This window comes from Plectropomus leopardus, chromosome 3 (genome assembly GCF_026936395.1).
Source record: "Plectropomus leopardus strain MGB_pleo_1.0 chromosome 3, ASM2693639v1, whole genome shotgun sequence".
NCBI lineage: Eukaryota > Metazoa > Chordata > Actinopteri > Perciformes > Serranidae > Plectropomus > Plectropomus leopardus.
Window position 1 is genome coordinate 36061513 of NC_142178.1, and position 26703 is coordinate 36088215.

Consider the following 26703-nt stretch of genomic DNA (forward strand, 5'->3'; position numbering starts at 1 on the left):
AGCTAAGGGAAGGTGTTGTTGGTTTGTTTGATCTGTCCATTGATTTGTCCAGTTCCCCTCATTATCTCCACATTTATCTTACTTGCATCCTATTTAAGGTGCCAGGAAGAGCTGCAGTAAAGGAGGAATTGAGAAAACAGTTTGGTAAATGAGACACCCTGCTCTTAGTAGTGACATCTCAGTGACTAATGATAGCTGCACAGCTGGATAACTCTTCAAGGGCTTCACACAGTTTGGTAGTATCTTGCTGCACTCAAGTTTTTATTTGAACAAGTAAAGCAATGTAGTGTTCAGCCAGTGGAGAGGGACATTTATACCAGCTAACACCATTAGTTTTATGCCTCCGTGCCGGCAACAGCCATGACTGGAGGCGTGTTTTCAGTTCATTATCCATACCGTTCTATTGACGCAATATCTCAGGAACACCTTGAAGGAATTTCTTCAGATCTGGCACAAACTTAAACTTGGACTCAACACTGAACTGTTTCGATATTGCTCAAAGTTCAAGGTCACAGTGACCTTACATCTGTCCCTTTCTCATGAATGCGGGAGGAGATTTCTTTTCATTTGGGACAAATGTCCACTTGGACTCAAGGAGGAACTGATGAGAATTTGATGGCTGAAGGTAAAGGTCATTGTGACCCCACAAAACATGATTTTGGCCATAATTCAAGAATTCATTAACTAATTATGTAAAAATTTCTCACAAATGTCAACTGGATAAAATGATGAAGTGATGGCATTTCATGTGCAAAAGGTCAACTTCAATGTGCCATCATAATGTTCTGCAAAAACACTTTTCTGGCCATTTTTCGACTCCATAACTCAGGAACAGAGGGAGAGGCATTTTACTGGATACTGAATTGGTGACACTTATCTTGCCTGCCCCCTTGAAACTGAATCTTTTGTGCTGCAGGATTGAAGATGTACTGACTGGCTTCTGGAGCCAGCCCCAAGTGGCTATTCAAGGAACTTTAGTTTTTGGCACTTCCTTTTGGCTTCATTTTTCAGGAGGTTGCCTCTTTGTCCAGACAGATATAGGTATAAACCGCAATCTCAGTGCTTGGCGGAGGCATACAACTGCAAGGCGGTAATTCTGCTTTATAGATATTTATCACTGACACCACCTCTGTCTAATATTTACATTTATTTTCCCACAATGGCAAAAGATCCAACTTTGGGCCCTAACTTTTATTTATCTCACCATTTTGAATTATTTACAATGAGTATTATGGCTTCACAAAGCCATTAGCGTGACTGAATAGTCTTGTTTTTCTCCTCTCAGAAGCCCTTTAAAGAGTGCCCTGTAAATAAAGTTTACTTAGTTGCACAGGATCAGTACTGCATTTGTTAAGAGGCTCTACATGCATACATCTGTGCTGTGGAGAAATACTTAGACATTCATACTTGTACTCAGCCATACATATATATATAATCCCTCCACAAAAGCAGACATACTAAACTCACATTAGCACTCAAAGACAGCTGTATACAACATGTAAAGGAGCACTTATGTAAACGCAAACACATCCATACACATTCGGGCCACTCACAGAACAAAGTGTACTTCTAGGAAATGTGCACATGTATCGATTTGCTGGTGTTGACACATAAAGAACACACCAATTCACATGCACCCACACCCTCCCTCTTCTTCTTTGTATTCTTCCCTCGTACCCCCCCCCCCTTTGCGCTCTCCCTTCCTTGCTGGAGCCTGTAACTCCTCATGGTGACTCACTGTTAGCATGTGGTCTTTATGGTGCAGCGAGCATGACTTCCCCACGTTCGGCACTTCGGCAGCTTTCCTCGTCATCTGGCAAGACACAAAATCCCCTCTCACTTATGTCAAAGGTGGCCTGAGTAGGCGTAACATCTGTGCGCGAGCGTGTGCACGTATGTCTTCAGTCTGTCGGTGTGAGGCTCTTGTTGAATCACCCCAGCGTCCTGCTTTTTTTGCACATTCTTACACGAACACACACAAGGCACCACACTCATCATATAACAGCCAACACACAGAGTAGATTGATTTGGCTCCCGGGGGGGGGTGGGGGGGGGGGTGGCTGGAGAGTTGGACCTAATAGAATTTCTCCTCCAAGTATCTATAGACCCTATTCAATATCAACACGGATTTAGAGCACTAAGGCACCACAGTCAATACTCTCCTCTCAGAAAATCCATTGTTCAATAGCATGATTTCAATGGTCCCTCGCCAGCAGAATCTATAAACTCTAACAAACGTGGACTGAAGACCTCTGGATGCCTAGCTAGTTATTTAGTTAGTTAGTATACTATTTTAGATGGATGGATGATTGGATTGAATGGGAAAAGATGGTTTGCATCACTGATGAACTACAGATTCTCTATAATCTTTACATTTTAGTTTGTTCTGTAAGGGTAAAACATCGCTTTTACACAAGGCAGGAATGTTGTGTCGCTATGCTGTGCTGGTATGATCACAGAAGGTGGAGGCAAAGTAGTTTCGCCTTTAAGCGGGCAATGGAGGTAGTAACTGCACCAAAACGAGGTTTTTTAAAGAAGACATGCCAGCCTGCGCGTTTAGAGGCATGTTTTCTTTTAAATAATTGCTGATTTTTTTCTTCCTTTTAGTTTTTTATTCTATAACTTTTATAGAAAACTTTGAAACATTTGGCAACTTTTATAATCTTAAACAATTTGGGAGATTTTTTTTTCTTCATTTCTTTAAGAAAGGTTTGGAAAGCATGTTTTCTTTGAAAAGTGTTGATTTTCTTATGCTTTTAAAAAATGTCAACTTTTTTCTTTACTTTTACAAAAAAAAAATAGAAAAAAAATATTTGGCAGTTTTTGTTGCTGTTGTTGTTTTTGTTTTTATTTTCTCAAGGCATGTTTTCTGTAGAAATTGCCAAAATGACACCACTTATATCAGCCAGAAACTGTAAAAAACAGATGCTGGCATGCTATCTAAAATCACACACAGTCCTTTCTTTATGCCACCGTTGTTTGGTTGTCTGTAAAAATGTAAAGGTGAAATTGTGAAGGGACTTTGTAGTGGCTCGATAATGCAATATCTGTGTAAAGAGGAATAGAGGCAGCTAAAATTGTAACTTGTTCCTAAAGATGCTTCACGACTCATCATGGAAGCTTTATCCACTTCTAATGCCTCTAAGATGTGTGTTAAAACATCTTAAAGACCAAACAGCTATTTAATTTGCAGCTGACTCTCTCTCTAGCTTTCCTATGACCTTGATGGGAGAGAATCTTGTAGACATCACACGCTGTTGTGTAGAAACAACAGTGTTTTCATCTTACTGAATAGGAAATGTGAGAGAATCAATAAAAAGCCCTCAGATAGGGAACTCTATGCAAATAACGTCCTTCACCGCAAATCACAAGCACAAACAAGAGCTTAGGCTTGGACATGAATCCACCAAGGCTGATAAACTTTTCTCCTGAAGTGTCTTTTGTAATAGCAGCATTCTTTGATCTGATCACTCCTTTAGTCGTATTGAAAAAAGCTTTGAAGATGTGAAAGGTTTGAAACCTACGGAGGTAAATGCTTTTCATCGGTTTCCCTCTCATGTAATAAGGTTTTACTCTTTGATTAGATAGATTTGTTACACCATTGTGTAGTAAGGTGCAGTATCGGGATACAGTAATAAAACATCAAATGGTCTGCCATTCCCTCCCCTCCCCTTCCAAACACTACCTCAGAGCGCTAACTGCCCGATTTGTATCTGAGGCAAAAAAAAAAAAAAATCTTCACATTGCCATAGAGGATTTAGAGGGCTGCCTTGTCTTCTTGGAAGTACATTTGTAAACAACTTATATGAAAAAGGAAATAATTTTTTGAGAAAAAACATAATGCCGAATAAATTCAGTTCTCTACTGACGTAATAAGAAAATATTGCAAATTAATGTATCCTCCAGCGCAGTACATAAATGTAATGTTTCATTAACTCAATTAGAAACACTGCCTCTGAACAAAACCCAGGCAGTGATTACATTGTCACTGCAATGTAATTATGAAAATAATATATAATTTGGCTGATACTTTCATTTATGACCAACTAACAGCAGATCCAATGTCTTTCCCATCATCTTCAGTGATAATCTGTGTTTAGTGCTCAAGGGCAAATGTTAGCATGCTGACACACTAAACTAAAATGGTAGAAAACATCATACCTGCCAAACATCAGCTCGTTAACATTTCCATTGTGAGTGTGCATGCTGGTGTTATTCACCTCAAAGTGCTAGCTTGGCAGTAGGCTAGTCTTCCTATGAAAAAAAAATATTACAGACTAATAGATCAAAAATTTAATTCTTCAACATCAATGTCAACCTCAGATTTTACCTATGAATTGGGTTATACTTGCAATTTACAATGCAAATACAAAAACGTCTGAAAAGTCAAGAAAAAAAAAACACAAAAGAGAGGAGCAAGAAAAAGCAAAAGGAAGAGGGATAATAGAGATATAGAGACATGAAAGACAAAAAGAGACAAGAGAACTGGCATTAAAACAAAAATTGGAGTGAGAGGTGTGAGGAAAGATCTGTGGAAATGTCAGAGGAGGAATGTTTTTTTGACATTTAGTGGAGTTTGGTTCAGCGAACTTTACAATAGGTAGCACCTCGTTCATCTTTTTCAGTTCCACAAAGGTCAAGGTTGCAAACTCTGACCGTTCCCCCGCATTAGCAGGCCGTTCTTGTGTCTCGACACTCCTCCGGGACTGCTGAGTGGGACGCTTCTTTTCCGCAGCGGGCAAGTAACAAAACAAAGATTCACATCAGTGGTTCAGATTCAGATCGCTTTGCCTACAGTACTTCCCTCTGAAAATCAAATTACAGGCAACGCCAAGCGCGTCAGTTCATCTCTAATCCCCCTGTATACACAGAAAAGAACACCAGCTAATCTGGGCTTTTTGCTCACAACAGCAATAACACGCATTAGCAAGCTGAGATCTTTGATTTATTTGGATTTTTTGCTGTCTTCTTTTAATTAGATGCTTGATTAAAGCTGGGAGTGAGGTGGGGGATGTCGATGTGGGGCTTATCTCTGATTACTGCTCAAACAAATTATTTTCCATTACCCCAGCGTTTAGGGCAAACTGCTCAGCTGAGGAGGGGAGGAATAGAGGTTTGAAAGAGAGAAAGAGGTTTGGAGAGAGAGATGAAGATATTAAATTGTCAGGGAGAGATAGGAGGAAGAAGATACAACAGTTGCAGGAAGAGAGATAGCAGGAAGAGATTGGCGGGAAATGTGAAAGACAGAGATTGAGAGATGCCCAGAAGGGGGGCGGGGCTATAAGAGAGGACATTACTGAAACTTAGCTAAGTATGTCTTCACCTGGTGCAGGACATGATCCCAGTTTACCTTCTCTGCACTTCTACTGGATACAGTCCAAGGTGATCACCCACCTCATCCACAAAGTGCCATTAGGTCAATGTCTTAGAAACTGAGCTCATGTCATTGGCTAATTTTGAAGATCCACTTACAGGACCTGGATTTTCTGCCTCGCCGTTGTTTTCCCATACAAGTAGTGATTCTTTTCATAACAATTGATCTGACAATTGTTTTCTCAACTATTCAATCAAGTGTTTGGTCTAAAAGGTGTCAGAAAATGTTGAAGTATGTAAATGATACTTTTCCAGGTTCTGAGGTGGCTTCTTTAGATTCTTCGCCTAACATGACAAACAGTCCAAAACCTAAAAATATTTAGCCAAAATTGCTTATAATAAAGAAAGCATCGCATTTGAGAAGCTGATCCAGCAATTATGTCTAAATTTTGCTTGAAAAATGACAATTGATCAATTGCCAAAAAGGTTGTGGTAGTAGTTATTAATCAATAGACAGAAATTTATTGGCCAGTTAATGAATTAACTTCTTGTTTGGGTTCTATTGAAGACATAAACAAGGACATGAAGTGCAAAATTAGATGGGACTTCAGACCCATGCTATGGATATGACCAATGCCAACATGTATTTACTTTTTTTAAATACTTGTGTAAATATTTGTGCGGTAAACTTTATGTAAACCATGTCCAATCTTTTAGTAATTAGATTATGGTCAATCTAATAAAGTCTGTATCTGAAACAGAATCTAGCAATCTGCAAGAAGTCTGCAGGAAACACTTGAGGCTCTTTGCAAAGTTCACACATTGTGGATTTGGACAGCACCATGTTCATATGAAGCTGCTGAGATCATTTACTGTGCGCACATCGTGGCACTGACCCCAAGTGCCCATTTAATAAAGATGAGTCAAGCAAACACAACAACCCCCAGTGTTACTGTGTTGACGACAGAAGGCAGGATGGACCCTTTGACTCCAAGTTATGAGTCTTTATCAGCATGTTGCTGCAAATTCCGAGCAACAGGTGGTGTTTTTCCATTAGCTGAGCCTTGTTTCTCTTTTATGTTCTGTACCATTTCCTACAACTTTTTTTTTCTTTTTTTAACCTGAACTAACAGTTAAATTACGCATATTAGCTTTTTTATTCAGTTTCGTCCCTTTTTTACGTTCAAAATCATATTATTTTTATTGTGAATTAGAAAATGGTTGGAGGGCCACCTGGCACCTTAAATGGCCACCAAGCCATAAGTTGAGTATTTCTGCCTCAAAGAACTCTCAACCTCCATGTTGAAACAAAAAGAGATGGTTCACCCAAATTACACACACACACACACACACACACACACACACACACACATATATATAAGAGCTCTGTTCGTTAGTTTGACTGTAACATGCTAAGGTTTGTAGATATTCATTTTTCTCCATTGGAAGTGGAAAAAGAAATGTCAGAGATGGAGGTTTATTTATGGTGCCCAAGAAATGACAAATGACATTCTCTGCCTTTTTCATTCTTGACACCTTGTCTCTTTGTCTCCCTATGTCTTCCTGACAGGCTTTTGATGCATTCATCTACATCTTCTTCGCTCTAGAGATGGTTATAAAGATGGTCGCTCTGGGGATCTTTGGTCGACACTGTTACCTTGGGGACACATGGAACCGACTGGATTTCTTCATCGTCATGGCAGGGTGAGGGCCTCCTCCTCTCTTTATTCTATCCTTTTTGTATGTCAGGGGACTCACAGGAGTGTGAACAGTGACATGTTTTGTTCCAAAGACACATTTTACAAAGCTTTACAGCACCAAATGAAAACAACTCATAATACAAATAATGCATAATGGGTAAACACCAAATGGGAACATAAGCTTATTCATCCCCAGCTGTTTTCCTATTTAAACGTCTATTGTAAGCATTTCTGTATGTTAAAACTACAGCTTCCACATCCAGCATGTTTTGTCGAGGAAAAACTTCAAATGTTTAATTATGATTTATCATGGCTTCATTTGAAGGCCATGCTTAGAATCCCTTTTTTTTGGGCCCAGCTTTCTTTGCCGCCCGGCAGTTCATGATCCATTGTGCTCCCATGCGTGGCCAATAATTTCAGTGTTGAATATGAAATATGACATTAAATATTGACATGTTGATAGTCACTGGTTTTCACCTGGGACGTGGTTGACAGTGACCCAACAATAACATGATTCAGCTGGACTAATTGCCATAATTTAATTTAATGAAGGAGCTGAAATTACCATACCAATTACCGATTACCATCATATATTTGGCACATGGTCATACTGACTAACTACCTTTGGCTGGGGAAATTTAATCACTTAAACTGACCAATTTAGTGCAATATTCAACATTAAGTCTTCAAATTCTACAAAGTCTGATAATACACATGGTATCTGTGTAGAGGAAATGAGATGAGCCATTAAAAATGTTACCTTACCCGTGACCCTAATCTTAATCCTGTCCTGTTCCAGTTAAAGCTATGCCATTTGTGTTATGTGATTTTGTGCATTCATCTCTTACATTGTAGCCTATACAATCTCTATCTCATTATCTTGCAGTCTGTTGCAGTTTTCTGATGGCAGTGCTTTTCTCGCGCTATTTTCACTTTTCTTTGAGGGTTTTAATTCACTGTCTTGAGTGATGCTCTGCCAGCATGACAGGTTGTGCTTTTTAAAAAAAAAATCATTTCAAGTCTAATTTATTGATCAGAACAGGGACTGGAAATTTCTCTTTGTTATTGTGAGTTAGGACTTCAAGGGATGCAAATGTTTGTTTGTAACAGTCTGTGACTGTAATATTATGCCAAGAGACATTATGGTCGCTTTCACACCTGTTGTTTGGTTCATTTGGGTCAGATATTCATATACACACACTGACACTCGGACTACTACAATTGTGAAATATGAGGTCAGATAGATTGACAGGTAACTCATTCATTAGACAGTTTGGTGACTGTCATCCTGCATTATTAGTGCTACATGGACCCCTGTGGGGAAATTAAATCCTGGTGAACTGACAGCAAGTCATGCAGCACTTTACTGTGCATTATGTGTTTATGCCTCTTCTCAGGTGTCACAAATAGCTATACAGAAATTACTGGTTAAAGGCCCTTTTCACTGTAGACATTTGACATTTCATGGTAGGAAAAGCAAAGTGTTCATACGGTATTCTCTAAAGGAAAAAGTGTATTTAATAGCAGAAGTGATGGCTGCATCACACTTAAGGGAAGCCCTGGTGTTGTGCATGCTGGCTCAATGGAAAAGCTTATGGGGACACTCAATGGAACTCAGCCATTTTTAATGTTATCACATGCTTTTTCTACTTTTGAAAGTCAAAATATATGCTGTTAAAAAAGGTCTGTAGTCTAGACTGCAACTGGTCCTAATTTAACATGAGTAATGATTTAAAAAAATATATATATATAAAAGCACTGAATATGATGGCAAAGAGGTGTCTCATATTTTGTACATTACGGGAAAGATGCAATTAAGTTATAATTGATCATAGGTTATTTCTGCACTCACGTGCTTACACACGTGTCACTATGGGTATCAAAGGATCTGCTGTGAATGGCTGAGGCTTAGGGGGTGGAGAGGGTTGTCTACTAATTGGAGGATTGTTGGTTCGATCCCTAGCTCCTCCAGTCTGCATGTCAAAGTATCCTTAGGCAATTGCTCCCAATGGCTGTTCCATCAGTGTGTGAATGTTTACTGTACCTCAGTTGCAGGAGTCATCTTGTATGATAGCCTTGGCCATTAGTGTGTGAATGTGACATGTAGGGTTGAAAAGTCCATTTAGCATCTTGAGTGTTATATACATCTATAATGCAACTTATTCAGGCAGATGTTTAATTCAAGATTAACAGGAAGCATTCCAAAAAATGTGAAAAACACAGAAGAATTAGGTTGAAAGGCCTTTATTATAGTGACTAAATCATTTTAAAAAAAGCCAACAACAAGCTATTGGTTCCTGTCACCATATATAGTAGGTGGTGCTATACCTATAATACATATGTTTTTAAGCCCTGACGAAGGCTTGTGGTGGGCGAAACATGTTGGTTTTTTCATGATTTAGTCACTCAAACAAAATTCCTCCATGTTTCTAAAGTTTTTTTCACATTTTTGGAGTGCCTGGATTTCCTTCCTGTTAACTCTGTTGGTTCCCGTTTTCCATGAGCACCCGACACAAGTTTTTGACCTACATTTGATTGTAGCGCATATTATAGAGCAACCAGTCATCTCTCTCTTTTTGAAGAGTCTTATTTATTCCTTCATTCAAACCTTTATTTAGAAATAGAAATAAAATCATACAAAATAACAAACAATGTTACGGCCAAAAATAAAAAAATACAGGATAAGAAAAATGTTACAGTGTACAAGTGTCATTAAAAACAATTACACTCAGTTAAAACAAATTCTGAAGTAAGATATTTAAACAGCCTTAATCGTGGTTAAAAGTTTAAGTTCTTTTGTGGATTATTGTGTGTATAACGTGCACTGTGAGAGAATGACATTTTTCCTGGTTCAATTCTGATTAAGGGAATGTAGTGCTGAAACAAGCAGATGGATTAGACAGTAGTTTATCTTTTGAATTCATGCTAAAATCACACATTTGCCATCGGTTGATCTAAATTGTCAGATGAATGGCGCCAAATACATTTCAGGTTGTAGGTGAATGACTGCCCTACCAATTATAGCCTAGTGCAGCAGAATGAGTAACTTTCGAATGTATAAACTGTCATTACAATAATTCTTTCTCTCCATCAAATTATACACTTGCTTCTCTACAAATGCAAAATCCTATACAGGTGTTTTATTGCCACAAAAGGAGAAATTATTGATTTCCAAATATCACCGCAGCTGACAGGGCTTTCTAGGCCCTGGAAAGTGGATCATTTTAACTGCTGCAGCACTGCAATAAAAAGCTAAATATTCTGTTCCTCAAAGACAAAATAAACATGTCATTATTTTATGAGTGCATCGCTCACGTAGGTTTCAGTAATTAATACAAGGACATTTCCACAAGCACGAAGACCTTATTGTTCGGCTTTTAGTTTAACTAGCTAAAAACAAATGAGTTGGTATAAAGAACACAACAGAAGCAGACTTTTGGATAAAGAGGCAGACATTTACTAAAGCTGGGATATCACATTATCTGTTGGCACCTAGGAATTAAAGTAATTACAATGATTTGATGACTCAAAACAATCAAGTTGCATCCTATCATTTTTATGTTCTCCAGTTATTCTTAAGAGACAATTAGCATGCAGAGCTGCACCCCCCACGATCAGTTAACAGATCCCTTTAAAGCAGATGACACCACCAGGTTATTTGGGGATGCTGTGTAAATATCTCTCATCCGTGTCTCCTGTTGGCTGATGCTTTTATTCTAAACAGACGTTCTCCATTATGAGTCTTTCCAAACATTATAATTAACTTTGACATACTGCGCACAGGAGAACAATTAGGAATAGTCAAAAACAACACGATAAAGTTTCAAGGGCTTTTAGTCATCATTTAGATACTCACCAAATGGGCCAAATACCTCACAAAAACAAGCTTTATACTAATTGTCCCCTCCTCAGTTGATCTAACAGCACTATTATATCTAAAGTCATAATCTCTATAAACAGATATCTGCAAATGAAGGCAGATGTAAGCAATGGACAACATGTTTTTTGTATAAGATGCATGCTGGTTTTGGGTGAAATTCAACTTTCTTATAGCTTAAAAAAATCTACTCATGTGCATGTATCTTTTTATAGAGAGTAGCCAAAGAGAGGAAGTCTTGGCCAGATATCTGCTGGCTACACCGGCTCTCTCGAGTATTTGCCGTTGGCCCCAGAAGTTTATCATCATTAGGTTGATTGCAGATGGCTTCTGAAATAGTTAAAGCTATAGATCACCCATCTAATTAAGTGCAATTACATATACTCATTTACTAATACCATGAGTTGTCTTATAGGTACTCCAGAGATTTAGTATTGTAACTCCATAGTTCCAAGTTGAGTGACTCACAAGAAGTATCTTGGGGAACAAAAAAAACCTGAGGGAGCAGGAGCAGAAATATCATTTTAGTCCCAGTATGATTTCAGCTCCAGAAATGCTGGATTCTACAGCTTTATGTCTTTGAGTTTGTAATAGGCGTTGCTGCAGGCATCTTGTTTTGGGGTTTTCCGTCCCATTCTTGTAAAAATGATATCTGAAGAATGTCTTGAAGGAATTTCCTCAATTTTAGCATAAACTTATGTTTGGACTCATGATGAACTAATATAGATTTGTTGGTCATGGGACAAAGATCAAGGTCACTCTGACTTTGTCTGCCTTATTCTTGTGAAAACAGTATCTCAAAAATAACATGAGGGAAGTTTTTCAAATCTGGTTCAAACGTTGACATGGAGAAAACAAAAAACTGATAAGAATTTGGTTGTCCAAAGTCAAGGTCACCATAACCCTTGCATCAATATCATTCTCATGAATGCAGTATCTCAAGAACAACTTCAGGGAATATCTTCAAATCTGACAAACTTACGCTTGGACTGAACAACAGACTGATACTGACAATAAAATGCTTTTGGCTATAACTCAAGAATTGATACATTCATTATGATAAAAAATTCACACAAATGTCAAGTAGTACAAAATTACAAAGTGATGATCATTTGATATCTAAAGGGCCAAAGATTATCAAATGTTCTCGAAAAACACATGTCTGTATGTCATAATTCAGGAACAGAAGGGGAAACATTTGGTCAGATACTGAATTGGTGACACTAATCTTGGGTGCCCACTTGGAAACTTTGCTGATTGTAGCGATCATCTGTGCCTCCGGGGGGAAAGATGTGTGTATCCATGAAGTATCCATGTTTTCACAGACATTGACGTGAACTGTAAGTGTAACTTGACTGGTTTGTGAAGGCATACAATCACAAGGAGGTGATTCTCTGATCTTTTTTTTTCTTTTAGATCTTCTCGACTGCTACAGAGACAAACCTGATGAGTTAATTTGGTTTAGATTTGCACAGACAGTGTAGAATTCCCTGTGACTACTAAAATGTGTATTACATACACTAATGTGGTTACCACAACAAATGTGCTTGGAAAAGTCCACTCCTTAAACCACGTTAAAAAAACACATTCATGATAAAAGAGCATTGCTTTTCTCCTCTGACATTTACTCTTCCCACAATGCCCTCTTTTAATTAATATTTGAATAGCTTTTTAAAAACCATTTTAAGGAAAATGTTTGCTCTCAATATTTATATATTTCAAATGCATCTTTTTTGGATAAATTATTAAGTCCTTCCTTTCCATTATCCCCCTGTAGCTTTCTACCATTTTTAACATAATTTGCATTTTTCTATGTTACACATTTTGCCTCCCTCTGCGTTTTCATTTCCACTCTTCATCCTCTTCTTATTTTCCCTCAAGGGAAGGTAAACATATTTCATTCACTTTTACTGCCCTGGTTTCTCTACATTTTCCATAAATTTCAACAGTCACCAAGCGCACTTCTCCAGCCCTTAGGCTAGAGAAGATACTGCTGCCTCCATCTTGCTTTCTCATAATGTTTTATCTGGTCCGTTTCCTCTGCTCTGATCCCACACTTTCAGCACATATGTCTTCCCTCACCCTCCCTCTCCTCATTTTTCCTTCAGTCATCCTTTAAGCAGGAGCCTCTGAGATCTGTCACCTTGTCCCTGTGAGCCAAACCCCAATGCTCAGCGCGTGCGTTCCAGAGAGATATCACCGCCAATTACTCCCCAGTGTTACATCCGCCACATGCAGCGCATGTAGCGGCATGGATGGGAGGGGGCATGATAAAACGGTGCACCCCTGGGAACTAGTGTGCTGCAAACACAAACAGTAGGCGAGCTGCAGGAAGGGGATTAGGAGCAGCGTGAGTCCCACACCAGGCTCTGTTTAGCTCGTCTGTAGAGCTGAACCTCTGCACACAGTCAGATTGTATAAAGCAATGTGTGGGAATGATTGTTGTGTGGACTGGTGTGGTGAAGGCAGGTGTCCAACACTAAACCTGAAAGTTTGCTCTTTGAGCAAATCCTGTCTTAGGCACAACCTCCCACTGAATGTTTGTTAGGATATTTTTTTGTTTAATTTCAACAAACAAATCTCAAACTAAAAGCCTCCCATTCTGGTGCTTTATGACTCATTTGAGGACGCGTTTTCATTGTTTTAGATGTTGCCCTCTTGGCTAGATGGTTTCCATTATGCTTGATTGTTTAGACATTTCAAATGGACAGTTGCTGCTTAATAATTTCTGTGTATTTATTTTAAAACATTTGATTTTTTTTAGGATGACCTTCTCTGTCAGTCAAGGAGTTTTACTGAATTCATAAAAGTAGATACAAAGCATTAAGAAAGTCTCTTTTGGAAAAACTGCCCAACGGGTTTGATGAAGGATGTGTTTGCAGAAACCAGATTGCAGCTATGATTGAAATTTAATCCACTATTTTAGTTTGTTTTGCTTTTTTAACAGAAGAGCCAACAACTATTTTATAGTAAGTTTGAAAATGTTTAGGCATTCTTTTCCTTTTTAATTTTAAAATAATATATATTTATTTTTCTAAATGTTTTCAGCATTACTTCATATACCTTAATGTGTTCGTGTGTTTCAACCTGTTTTCTTTCCAAGAGTGTCAAACACACCAGCCTGGTCAGTAGCGCTCACCTTCTCCAATGCAATCCTGTCCACAGTAATACTGGAAAATAAAGAATGAAGAAGTCTGAGTAGGGCAGAAAAGTGGCAAATAGGGGTTATGGAAAGGTCAAATAAACACACTTGGCTTTCAGGCAGTGGACGAGTGTTCACTTCCTGTGTGAAACCATAAGTCAACTTGAATTTCTTTTAACCACGTAATAGTAGTAACTTGGGTCGTTACATGACTTACTGTAAAAACTAATTATTATTTTAACCTGAACCATGATCTCTTTTGTAAACTCAATTTAGTTTTGTTGCCTAAATCCAAAATAGTTCTGGTGACAATGCAAGTTTATTTAGAAATACACTGTAGCATGTAACAAGTGGAAACTGCATGGAAACTGATGTATCCAAAACTGAAGCTAGAGACATACCTAGAGTGTCATAGTTGGAAGCTTTGAAGACCTTTGAAGAGAAGCAGTATTTTACGAGTTGGTAGTTGAAAAATGTTTTGTATCCACTGAAGCCAACATGGTCTTTAACATATGGATACTATGTAGAATAATATAATAGGTAGACATACAAATCTGCATAAGCAACCATACCCAAAACTACAGTTTTATCATTCCACAACCATGGATTACCAGAACCGTGAAAGCACACCATCTCATGCACCGCAGCCAACATAGACAATTATAAAGCAGCAGCCCACAATGTAAGAAAAGACAAATTGGGACTAAATTACAATGCACAAGTTGGAATGAGCTGACGGGATCACATTTTACTGAAGTTGTTCATTGAATGATTTTGTGTTCATCTGACAAAGATCTGACTGAAGCCTCATTTCCACTGCAAAAAAACCCCATTAACACCCTTCAACATTTGTCTTTTCATTGCAGTGAGAATGCGTACGGTCGGCATTCTCACCCAGTTTAAATTACTCTACAATAGACATGGATATTTATTGCCTCTGGCTCTAATCATCATTGATAGGAATACAACACCTGGGTGAAGGCGGTAATTTTAGCTCCTTAACTGGCAAGATGCAATGGCACGCCGAAGGCGCCATCACCACTTACTGCCTCTCTCCTCCCTAGCGGCGCTAAAGCACTGATATAAATACATCTGTGGACACTCTGAAAGAATAAGGAAGAGATATATAAGCCTAAAGAGAAGAAACCACTGAAAAGTTTACAAAGACCCCTGCCCCTGCTGCTGTCTACTGTACTGTTCTCCTGCCTGTCTGTGATGTCAGATGGACACACCAAAACAACCCACACACACACACAAAAGCTGATGGAAAGGCAGACTTATGTGCTGCAGCGGTATGTTCACTGGCAGTGGGAATGCAGTATTTTGCAGGTTTACTCATGTTTGCAAAACCAGCATCCATGCACTAATTTTTGTGGGCAACGGGTAAAAGTTGCCTTTTTGATTAAACATCCAGAGTCAGACTGCAGGCAATCTATTCCCTAAAGGTAAATTGGCATGCTTTTACTGTGGTATACATGCACACTATATCATCTTTCTTCTTGCTGATCCAGCCCAGAGAATTACTGAAAAAAGAAAAATAAAAGAGAAAGACTGCACTCTGACGAAACACTAAGAGCCACTTCAGATACAGGGAGGTATCAATTTCTTATAAACCTCAAGTCAAGAGTGCAAACCTTTACACATTAATGTGTGAAAGACGACATGTTGTAAGACCGTCAGGGAGTCCTTGAAGGACAAGGTCTGTGTTCTGCAAGCTGATAATTCAACGTGTCTAGATGTGCACATACATGCACCGTTACCTTCAGACATTTTCTTTCAGTCCTCTAAAGCACATACTTCAAACCACATTATACAAACCTAACCCAGTGAAACCTATAATACCAGTGTTGATACTTTACTTTATTTATATGTATTTTTTCCTTTTAAAGTGTCTTACAGCTGAGATTATGATTGCAGTCCTGTAATGCACAGCACAACCAGCACCATAGTATATCTGTGTCTCCATATGTAGATCTCCAGTGTGGTGATTATATGTACAGCTGCTCTTGGCTCTTGGTCGCGGTAATAACATTACTTACAATGAGTGACTCTGATCCTAATTTGTTGGAGCACTGCACCACTTGCCACTGTGTTCGCCTGCAGCACAGTGGACAAGGAAGGAGAGGAAGAAAAAACAAAAAAGAAGAAGGTTAAGCGAGAGAAGGTACAGATTCGCCTTTAGTATTTTACTGTTAGCACCTGCCATTGCACAGCATTAGAAGCCTGCATGAGGAGATTTGGAGGTTTAGGTAGAGAGGCATTTTTGGGAACCAGACTCTAAGCGAGGGGAATCTTGGCTTGGATTAGCTTCTATGTAAATTGTGAAAAAAAGAATGTTTTCTGACTCAAACTGGCAATGATCAAATTATTGTCAAAACATACTGGAAATAATTATACAATAAGTATTACACATCAGTGACCTTAAATTTGTATTTAAAAGGCAGCAGGTTAAAGCTGACTATCGTAGCTATAAATCTGTAGAGCTGCTTGTTTAGGCTTTTGGAGGTTATATTGAGCACGAATCCAAACTAAACTTAAAATTGTAAGACTTATATACTTCAGTGTTCATTCTCATGAAGGTGACGTCTCAAAAAGGCTTTGAGTGAATTTCTTCAAATTTGGTACAAATGGCCACTTAGACTGAAAGGTGAACTCATTAGATATTGGTGATCAAAAGTCAAGGTCACAATGACCTTGCATTTGTTTCATTGTCTTGAACGCAGTATCTTAAGAATGCCTTAAGAGTTTTCTCAAATTTGGCATAAACATCCACTTGGGCTCAAGAATGAACTGATAAGAAGTTGGTGCTCAAACATCTGAGGTCACTTTTCGCCTCATACAAAATGTTTTTGGCCATAATTTTGAGAACTCAAATGCTAATTTACACAAAAATTCACACATATCTCATGGGATGTAATGATAAAGTGATGACATTATACATCCAAAGGTCAACTTCAACGCTATAACTCAGGAACAGAAAGGGGTGACATTTGGTCAGATACCGAATTGTTGACACTTGGGAGCCCACCTTGAAACTCTCCTGATTGTATAGATCTTTTGTGCTGCGGCAGCAAAGATGTGTGTGAAGCATCGGTGTTTTCACAGACATAGATGTGTGCTGTAAGTGTAACTTGACTGGTTTGCAGAGGCATACCACCCCTAGGCTGTAATTCTAGTTTTCCATGTACTAGAAACAGCGTGTGCCTCCTTCGTTGCCCTTTCCCACTTTCCACTATCCATTTCAGCTTCACAGTCATTTTTTTGCCCTTGGGTTCTTATTTTTCTCCCTCAAAGTGTCTCTGCTTCAGAAATGTTTGTATAACTGGAACCTGCCCCCTCATGATCCTCGTGTATTGTATCCTTGTGTTTGTATGTGCATGACTGCAAACTGTGTATTTAAACATTTTTGTGTGTATCCTTTTGTGACAGTCTGTCATCAGGGGTAGTTTTGGAGAGGCTATCTGTGAGTGCAGGCCCAGCTTTACACCTCCTCTCTCAGGATCCATTCATTCTCTCAGCTCCTCCTCCCTCCCCTCACGCCCTCTATCTGTCTCCAACACTCAGCAGAGGGAGCGGCAGAGGAGGTAAAGACATGCCGATGTGTTGAGCGAGCCTGAATGAAAAATACTAGCAATATAGCGGAGACAGGAAGGGACATCAAAGCGTATTAATGGAGAAATGTCAAGGCTCATAAATTTACACATTTTAAGCTCTAAATGCGCTCTTATCAAACCCATTGTAGGAATGACAACCAGGACTGTGTCCTCTGCCGCTCAGGCTGTTGCTCGCTCACTCGACTGTTGCTCTGAGTATTATCCATGTTAGCAGAACCACCACTGTTCAATGGGCAATCTGAGCCAGATAATTGCTAGCTGTTGCTTGCCACCATTGTAACAGCCATAGATGCTGGTTGTGTGATTGGCTCCTGATGGGCTATGCTGCTCAGAAGTTCAGCTGCTGAGCGGTTCACCACAGTGGCAAATGATCCCGTGTCCCACAGATAATTTTATTCTTGCCAGGAAGACAAAGTCTTTTGTTAGTCATTAAGGCAGACTTAAAGCAAGTCCCTAAGGCAGACAGCGTTGCCAGCTTTTACAGCCACTTCAGATCTTGTTACATGATTTAAAGAGAACATTGTTCAGTGCAGTTTGTAATGGGGTTCCCGTATGCTTTGGACAGCTCAGAATGTGGTGCTGTTCCAGAAAATAAGGAGTATGAGAAAGCTCTGAGGAACCACTGATTATGCTTTTGAAAGAAATAAATATTCAAAATAACTAAAGAGACATTCTCTTAAAAACAAATCAGAACAATTAACCCAAAAGAACGTGTTTCTTTCAATACATTATTACAATCCATGTATACTAAAAATGAGGGCCGCATAACTAGGATTTCAATGATTAACATATTAGTTGTCAGCTGTTAAGTTAATCTCGGGCGAACTTGGTAATGGGTAATGGGTAATGGGTTAATCGATTTTTATTAATCGATAATAAATTCTCTGGTTCCTGTCTCATAAATGTGAATAATTTTAGGTTTCTTTAATCCTCCATAACAGTTAACCGGAAACCTTTGGATTTTCGACAAAACATGACATTTGAGGACATCATCTTGGGCTTTTGAAAACACTGATAGACATTTTTCACAATTTTCTGACATTTAATGGACCAAACAAGTAAATCGATCAACCAAGAAACCAATTGACAGACTAACAGACTATGAAAATGAGCATTAGTTTCATCCTCACTTAATAATGCTTGTAGGTTTAATTTGTTTTTCAGTCCCTCTTCCAGCTTCCATTTTCATAGATTTTAGACGTTCTTAACGCAATGTAAAATGAACTCCAACTAATTTTGGTTTAATGTGTCTCTGAAAATTTTATATATATATATATATATAAAGTAGCAAAAGAGAGAGATAAACTTTTTGTTGAATTGTTGGCAGATAACTAAATGTAAACAAAGCAAAAGAAAACATTGGGATGGTGAAAATGTCTCTTGTTTCTGTGGAGTGTGAGTATGAAGTCATGTTGTTGAGATTGTACCCTTTTCTGAAGAAATGTGCGTGTCTGTCTGTGTATGGCATTGTGTCTCTGTGTAGGTAATTGACTTTTTTTATATGTGCCATCTGTTTCTCTTTGTCCTGATACTGTTTTCATGTGTATATGCACTCAATTCTCTCTACTCAATGTGCATTCCTTCATATATGGAACATATGCATGCAGTATATATCTTAACCATCTCCCCCTTGCATTGTGAGCTGCCAAAACTTACACTGGAGAGGAGAGCAGATGGGAGACCATAATTGATCTGGAGTCTGCACTGGCAGAACTATATTTACATATATATCAAATAATCTCCCCCTCTGTTGACAGAAATAAGTGCTGCCCGCTCATACAGTTTTCTGAAACATTGGCTGGAGGTAATTGTGTTCTTGGATGAGGTTGAAAATAACAACTCATTTTCCATTGTGATTAAAGGTTCATTTCAATGTTTATTGCAAAGAACCGCCTACTTCATATATTCATTATTTACAAGGCAACGATGACACTAAAGTGTCATCTGCATACTTGATGATCTTGTAACAATGATTCGTTAAATTTCCAGCATAACATTCAATTGTAATTGGGGATAAAACTGTTTCAGAGATAACCAAAGTTTTTGTCAGCTTGAGTTTGTACAATTTACACAAATGAATCCAAGTTTTCACAACAAAAGTAGGACTGTGGGAACATTTTTGTGGTTCTACGAACCCCCTTTTTTGTTGCCTCACCACGAGAACTAGGAACAATTGTAATTCTTAGAACACCATTTTGAGGGACTGTCAGCTCCTGTTTCAGAGTAGCTACTCCCTTAGCACAGAAGGAACATTGAGTGACGTTTTGTGTATGCTGATTGGTCAAACGCATGAGCCAATACAGCATTGTCGAAAAAAAAGAAAACGTTAACCTTGAAAATAAGAGACAACACAAAACACAACCAACAGCTTGTAATGAAGAATGTCATGAAAGAAAGCAGTGGCCCAACCAAGTAAAAGTGGACCAACAATGAATTTCAGAATTTACTAAGAATGTATGCAACAGAGAGCAGAGCATGGCGACATCTCAGAACTGTACCGCTCCAGGAAAAGAGCCAGGGTATTGCCAGACTTTGACTCCCAGTCTACATTTTGTTGGATTTTGTTAACTTTATATTCAAGTGTGACACTGAGAAGTAACTCCACTTCAGTGTCAGTCCACACATATGATTCTCCCCTGTGATGCACCATTGTTGCTGTTGTGCCTCTTTCAATAATGACTTCAGGCCTCTGATTGCCCAACGTGCCCTTTACGAGGTTATATCGGCACCTGTTGCTATGGCATGTGCTTGACTTCGCTTGACAGCTTTCATCTTTCATTTGCCATGTGAACAGCTTAGTAGGAATATTGTCTTTCTTTATATTGGTTAAAAAATTGTAATATTTCTGGTCATGTAAACATAGTCACTGAGGGGCTGAGCAAACGTCTTAAGTTTAGAGAAGAGAAGAGATGTCTCATGGATTCATTTACTCAGTCTGTCTGCGGTGATTGACAGGTGACCTCTCTGTGTCAGAAAATCAGTTAAATATTGATATGAGTATGAAAAGGAAGTAGGTTAGATTAGATTTAAATTAGATTAATTTATTTATGTGAAGTTCCTTTATGCAATTATGGAGCAAGATAGCTGATTGTCCCAACACTGTGTGACAAGTTGAATTTTATCAGTAAACAATGATGTGGAGTTTCAAATTCTTGCAGTTTTCCAAGCTTGAGAAGCTTGGCAGTTGACCCCAGCCTCGAATCCAAGGGAGGCATTCACATGTAAATGGAAATGCTGTTATCCTTACAAATGCAAATCAGGATAGTAGGGGGAAATTTGACTCACCAATTATCCAGGGGTTACATCTTTTACCAAGGTACTGCATTTCAAGAGAATCTCTGGTATGAGTAGATTAGGCATTGCATAATTTTAGACACAGAAATTCCAGTTTGAATAGATTTGCCGGATATGAGTAAGTATTACTTAACTTAACTTAACTGGTCTGGAGTGCCATAAAAAGATGAACAGAACAGTACCATTTATTTTAACAATTTATTACCAATCCAATGAGAGTCATAATCCTGATTTCACAAGTGAGTAAATACAAGGGTTGAAAAGCTAGTTATTGTTGTTATAACTTTTCCTGGACTTGGACGCAAGACTTAGAGAGCCCCTAGAGACCATCTGGTCTGTCAATGCTGTGTTACGGCCACAGCACAGCCAAGGCATTTATACATGTAGCTTACGCAACCCTGGTAGAATCACAAAAATGAAGTAAAAATTACCACAAAATCAAGGTTATGAAGACAAGATAAGCACAGCACAATCTCATAAGATCGGACGCTTCTGAAACGTCCACGGATACAAAGCCACATGGAGGACGGAGCAAAACAGCATCGCAGATGTAATGTCATCGACACGCTGCCGGTGAAATCGAGGGGTTAGCACTGAATCTTTATTTATGCTGACCTTTCTGGTCTAGATCCGGCTATACAATGTGTCATGGCAAACCGTCAGCCAGTGATAATCAATCCAGTAGTCTTTTTGTTAATAGAATTTTCCTGTATCGGGCAGTAGGGCATCACTGGGGAGTGTAAAAATAAAAGCCAAGTTGCCAGATAGTTCACACTATAGGCCAGTATCCAAGGATCAAAACCAAACACTAACCAAGTGTTTTCTCTGATAACTGCTTTGATAGATGAAATGAGAATGATTAAACTTGTGATCCCACAGGGAGACTCAAGCTTAGCGCCGTCTACCTGTGATATTGAGCAATGTTTTATAGTGTTTGTTTTCTCTGGTGTCAACCTTCACTTGTTGCTTTTACTTCGGTGGTGCCTTTTCTAATTTAATATGACTCAAATTTCTTATTATCAAAATCAATGACTTGTCCAGTTATGGAACCTACATGGCTGCTAATATAATAGAGGTGAATTCTCTTGGTAGATAAAATGGTTTGCATCAGACTGTAACACACACACACACTGACAAAACCTTTGAGTCAGTGCACCACTTTCGATTCATATAGCATATGCTGCTACCTCATTGTTTTTTAGTGAATCTACCTTCCTGTCAGCTCTGAGCAGGAATAACTTGTGTTGCTGTAGTGCTGAATCAGACGCTCTATCGTCTAGTCATTACTCTGTAAAAGAGAACAGTCTGCAAGCTCATTGAGAGGGACAAATTCCACTTACTTTTGCTTGGACAGCTGAGAGTTTATTGCTAAAGGAGGATAAAGGAGATTTTGAGTATTTTGTCAATGTCTCATTAAATCCCATATGCCTCCTTGTTTCTCGGGTGTTGACTAACATATGTTTGAGTCATTTATTTGATAATGCAGTATTCCATAGGTTAAAATGTCCTTTGTCCTCTGCCGAGAGTAAATCTGATCAGACTGAGGAATATAGCTATTGTGATGAGATAACTGCAATTACTACATACATTATTAAGCTAAATACATTAATAAGATCAATATGAGGGCAGCATTATATAAGACCTGAGAGGTCCATATGATTAAGGGGCATTTATTGGCAAAAATGACAAATAATAATCATAATTATGTTTTCATTTGTTTATAATCACATGGAAATAAGGAGCATTTTGTTTTTGTTAGCTTAGAATCAGTTGTTTATATCTGAATATGCCACAGGTCCGAGTCCACGGAGTCAACCATGTATTTTCTGCCGTAGCTCAGAATGACAAATTAATCACTAGCTCTAGATAGGCGATAAGGCCACTTTTGTTGTCCAGTGTTTTTCTCCTACATGCTTATCAAAGATGAGAAATTTCAGTTCTGCAACCTCACAGCTAAATCTTACAGTACAGGGTAGGGTTAGGTCACACGATATAATAACAAGTAATTTACAGTATAAAAAGTATGACATAAATAAGGTGAGAAAATACAAAAAAAAAGAAAGAAAAAAAATCAACACGGCCAAGCAAGTACATTATATTATTCGATATTGCACAGATCAGTTTTTCCACATTACATTATGTGAGCACAGTCATATAACTATTAATATACATGGCATGTTCTAATCACAGTTTATATGTATGCATTTATATATATATATATATATATATATATATATATATATATATTGCACATGATGTCTGGCACTGTGACTGGCAGACCACAAGAAAAACAAGCTGTCGGAAGCAGGCAAACAGAATAACACCACGATGCCAAAGCATGACACCATCTTGGATCAACATCATATGGTGTCACATATTCATAAACCACGCTGCAGAAATATGGCTTGTGCTTGTACTTGTTTTGTCCATAATTGTGTTGGAATATGATGCAAGGCTGCTGCTCTGGTTTTTGAGATGTTTAAAAATCGCACTTCATTTTGAGAATATATAGATAGAAGTGGAAAATTGCTAATTCTGTGGTGCATTGCTGTACAGTAACAAAGCCAGTTCATCGGTGTGTACTGTACCAAGACATTTGCACTGCATATTTAATGCAATGAATCATTTATTAAAGCTTAGTCTTTTGTAAGTGTGCATTTGTGCAGTGTGTGTTTGGGTGCACATGTTGTCACGAGCAAATATTCCAATTAGTTTAATTGAAAGATGATGCATGAGGTTACTGAGTTAATGAGGCTGAATAGTTGTTGACACCAAGTGTATAGTAAATGAAGCCTAGGAATCAGTTTGGTATCATATAGCACCAACTGTCTCAACAGATGTGTATTTGTGGCTGATTATTTTCAGATGAAGTCTTAAAGTCATATATAACTTATGTAGAATATACATATTGGTAATTTTTTGCAAGGTTTTTTGGTTTTGTTTTTTTCGGGCAAGTAGTTTTGTTTAGAACAGTCTATTAGTCAGATCAGTCCACTTTCTGTAGACTCTCATATGTCATCTAATTACTTTTTCTCTATAAATATAAGTCTGGCACGGTGTTTAAAAAAAGCACATGCAATGCTTTTATGAGCCGGATGTTATAAAAATCTTCAGGACTGAGTAATAAAATGTATTTTTATGAACATGATGCGGATTACTACTTCCAGGCTGTCCCTCTGAGCAGTGAATATTTCTCTTACATCTATTTAAATGCCCCCTGGGTGTCATACGTTTACTTTGATGATGAGCAGACGAGAGCACAGAGACAAGGTCAAAACTTCAATTAAGACTTCAGGCCACTCACACTTGAAATGTATTTACCCATAAAAACATGGATTAAATGTTGCTGCAAAGGAAAGAGCCTGCCAGCACAGAGATGTAAATGACATGATTCCTGTTTCATTTTTCTCTTTGGGAATGCAGCAGACTTCTTTGAGGACTACTCAGATATTTTGGGAAGATGCAATCTTCTATAACTAATATGTAAGATTCAGTCATCATAATTTCTGCACTTTCTATAGGTTTAGATGTTGACAGTTCAAGGGACAGTTCACCCTAAGTCAAAAATACACATTTCCATCTTACCTATAATGCTTTCATCAGTTTGGATTTTGTTGGCAGAGATGTTTGTCTTCTCTTCTCTAAAATATAATTCTTGTGTGAGCAGTTTCTCGTGAGAACTATTTTCTTTCCACTGACCTGCACTTGCCAAGCATATCACCACACATACGGGAATGTGCATCTACTCGTGTGTAAGAGGCTGATGCTTATGACAGTGCAAGACGTGAACATCAATGACGTCCTCCTCAGCTGAGCTTTGTGTTGCTCATTGAGCTAGCAGTAGATGCATGCTTCTTTCTGCATGATAATATAGTTAGCGGGTGTAGTTTGGTTGAGAGAAGGAAAAAAAAAAGTTTCTACTTGCTGTTGAGTTTTTCAGGTGTATTTTTAGGCAGCGCTTTGAGCACCACAAGCTGGGAACTAGTTCTATTATATTTGAGAGGAGGAAGGTGTCTCTATAGCTGATATCTCCAACACTCAGCAGCGCACACCAAAACGATCTATACTGTTAACACTACACGTACAAGATAAAATACGTATTTTTGGTTTTGGTGTTGAACTGTTCCTTTAAGACCCGCCATTAAGCATACAACAAAACTATGGTTAGTAACTCATAGTGACTACAACAGCAATTGAGAGCAAGATAAAAGCAAGATAACAATAAAGACACTAGATGAGATAGCAAGATAATAAAAAGGTACTACACAACAAACAGTGTAGTATGGAATTAGCCTAGCTTAGCACAAACACTGTAAGCAGGGGGAAGGCTTAGTGCCATTTTGTAATATCTGTTATCTTTTGGATATCTATGGATATCATTGTGTAACAATGTTGTGCATATACTCACTTAAGTAATCTAGCAACTTTTCAAGCAGTCTATACCTTTGACATTTGTTATGGTAACAGTGGTTACTACCAATGAAGCTTGGTTATCCATTTTCCCTCGGTCCCACTAAATGCACTGAGATAAAACCGATCTTCATTGAACAAGTTTAATAATGAGAGCACATGCTAACAGTTTTACTTTAAACCTGATTATGCCATGTTGGAATTCACCGTGACCTCTCTTCACCATCACATATTTTCATATTTACCTGTTTCAGTGACAAAGAGGGATTTTTCAAAACAGTCCAGTTTACTAGGACTGAGCCCTGCTCGACCATCTACTCTCCTGCTGTGTATTCTCAATACTCAGAGGCATAAATATGACGCGTTAAGAGTCTAACAGGAGGACATGGGTGAGAACATGTGGGAAGAGGGATGGGTAATGTGTCCATAACAGCTTCAGCAGACAGATGGCTTTCATCTTTGACAAGATATTCACATGTCCGTGCATATAACACACACGCTAACACACACACACGCACAGGGACATGTGTATGAGTATCAGTGCCCAGCTGGAGGTGTAACAGTAGCTCATTAGCGCTCTGACGCCACACCACACGCTGCAGGAATGTGAGAATGGAAAATAATAGAGGAGGGAAGCGTGCACAGAGGACAAAACAAATAGGGAAGAAATAAAGGGCATGAAGATGTAAAAGGAAAAAAAAGTGGAGCGATAGAGTTTACGCAATAAAGGGGGAGATTTAAGAGAGAGTTTGTGGGGTGGAAAAGTCGGTATAAAGGATAAAAGAGGAGGACGGCAGGGAAAAGGTAAAGAGGGAGATGAGTGCGTCAGAGCTGTTGTAAATTAGTGCGTGTCCTCAGTGCTCATTGTGTGTGTGTGTGTGTGTCTGTGTGTGCGCTTCAGACTTGCAAACCACTTCTGGGACAGAAGATCTACTGCATCCATTAATCTCATTTTAATAATTAATGCCATCTTCTCCAGAAGGAGTTTCGCCAGGACTGTGAGACATTTAGTGCTCTCTGGTAATTGCCATATTAGTTTATTCTCGCCTATTATACCAGTGTGCAGCCAGAAGAATGGTCCAAATGCACAATATCTATTTGGCTGCTTATTTTGCTTTCTCCGCTGCCTGGATCACCAATTAAATACCTTTTTGCTAATATGTGCCGCACCTAATGAGACTTAATGCAGATAAATGTTGTCAGTTAGTGCTGGTGAACTATAATGTGTCCGTAAGTGTCGTGTCTGCACGTCTTAGCCACCGTAGCGGATTAACGACCATGCTTCAGAACTTTTATTTATTAATTTGGTTGTGAAACTGAGAGAGTACTTGCTGATTTTCAGGATTCACCATC

At 38.6% G+C, this 26703-nt stretch overlaps 1 protein-coding gene across 2 annotated transcripts in view; it reads left to right on the forward strand.

Annotated features, from left to right (window-relative positions):
- The window catches only part of LOC121941708 (voltage-dependent T-type calcium channel subunit alpha-1I-like), a 295976-nt gene that overhangs the window by 116961 nt on the left and 152312 nt on the right, over positions 1-26703 (forward strand). For both annotated transcript variants that reach the window (XM_088074767.1, XM_088074765.1), the window contains one exon: positions 6884-7017. In XM_088074767.1, the coding sequence (XP_087930893.1) occupies positions 6884-7017 (134 nt within the window). The remainder of the gene's footprint in view (positions 1-6883; positions 7018-26703) is intronic.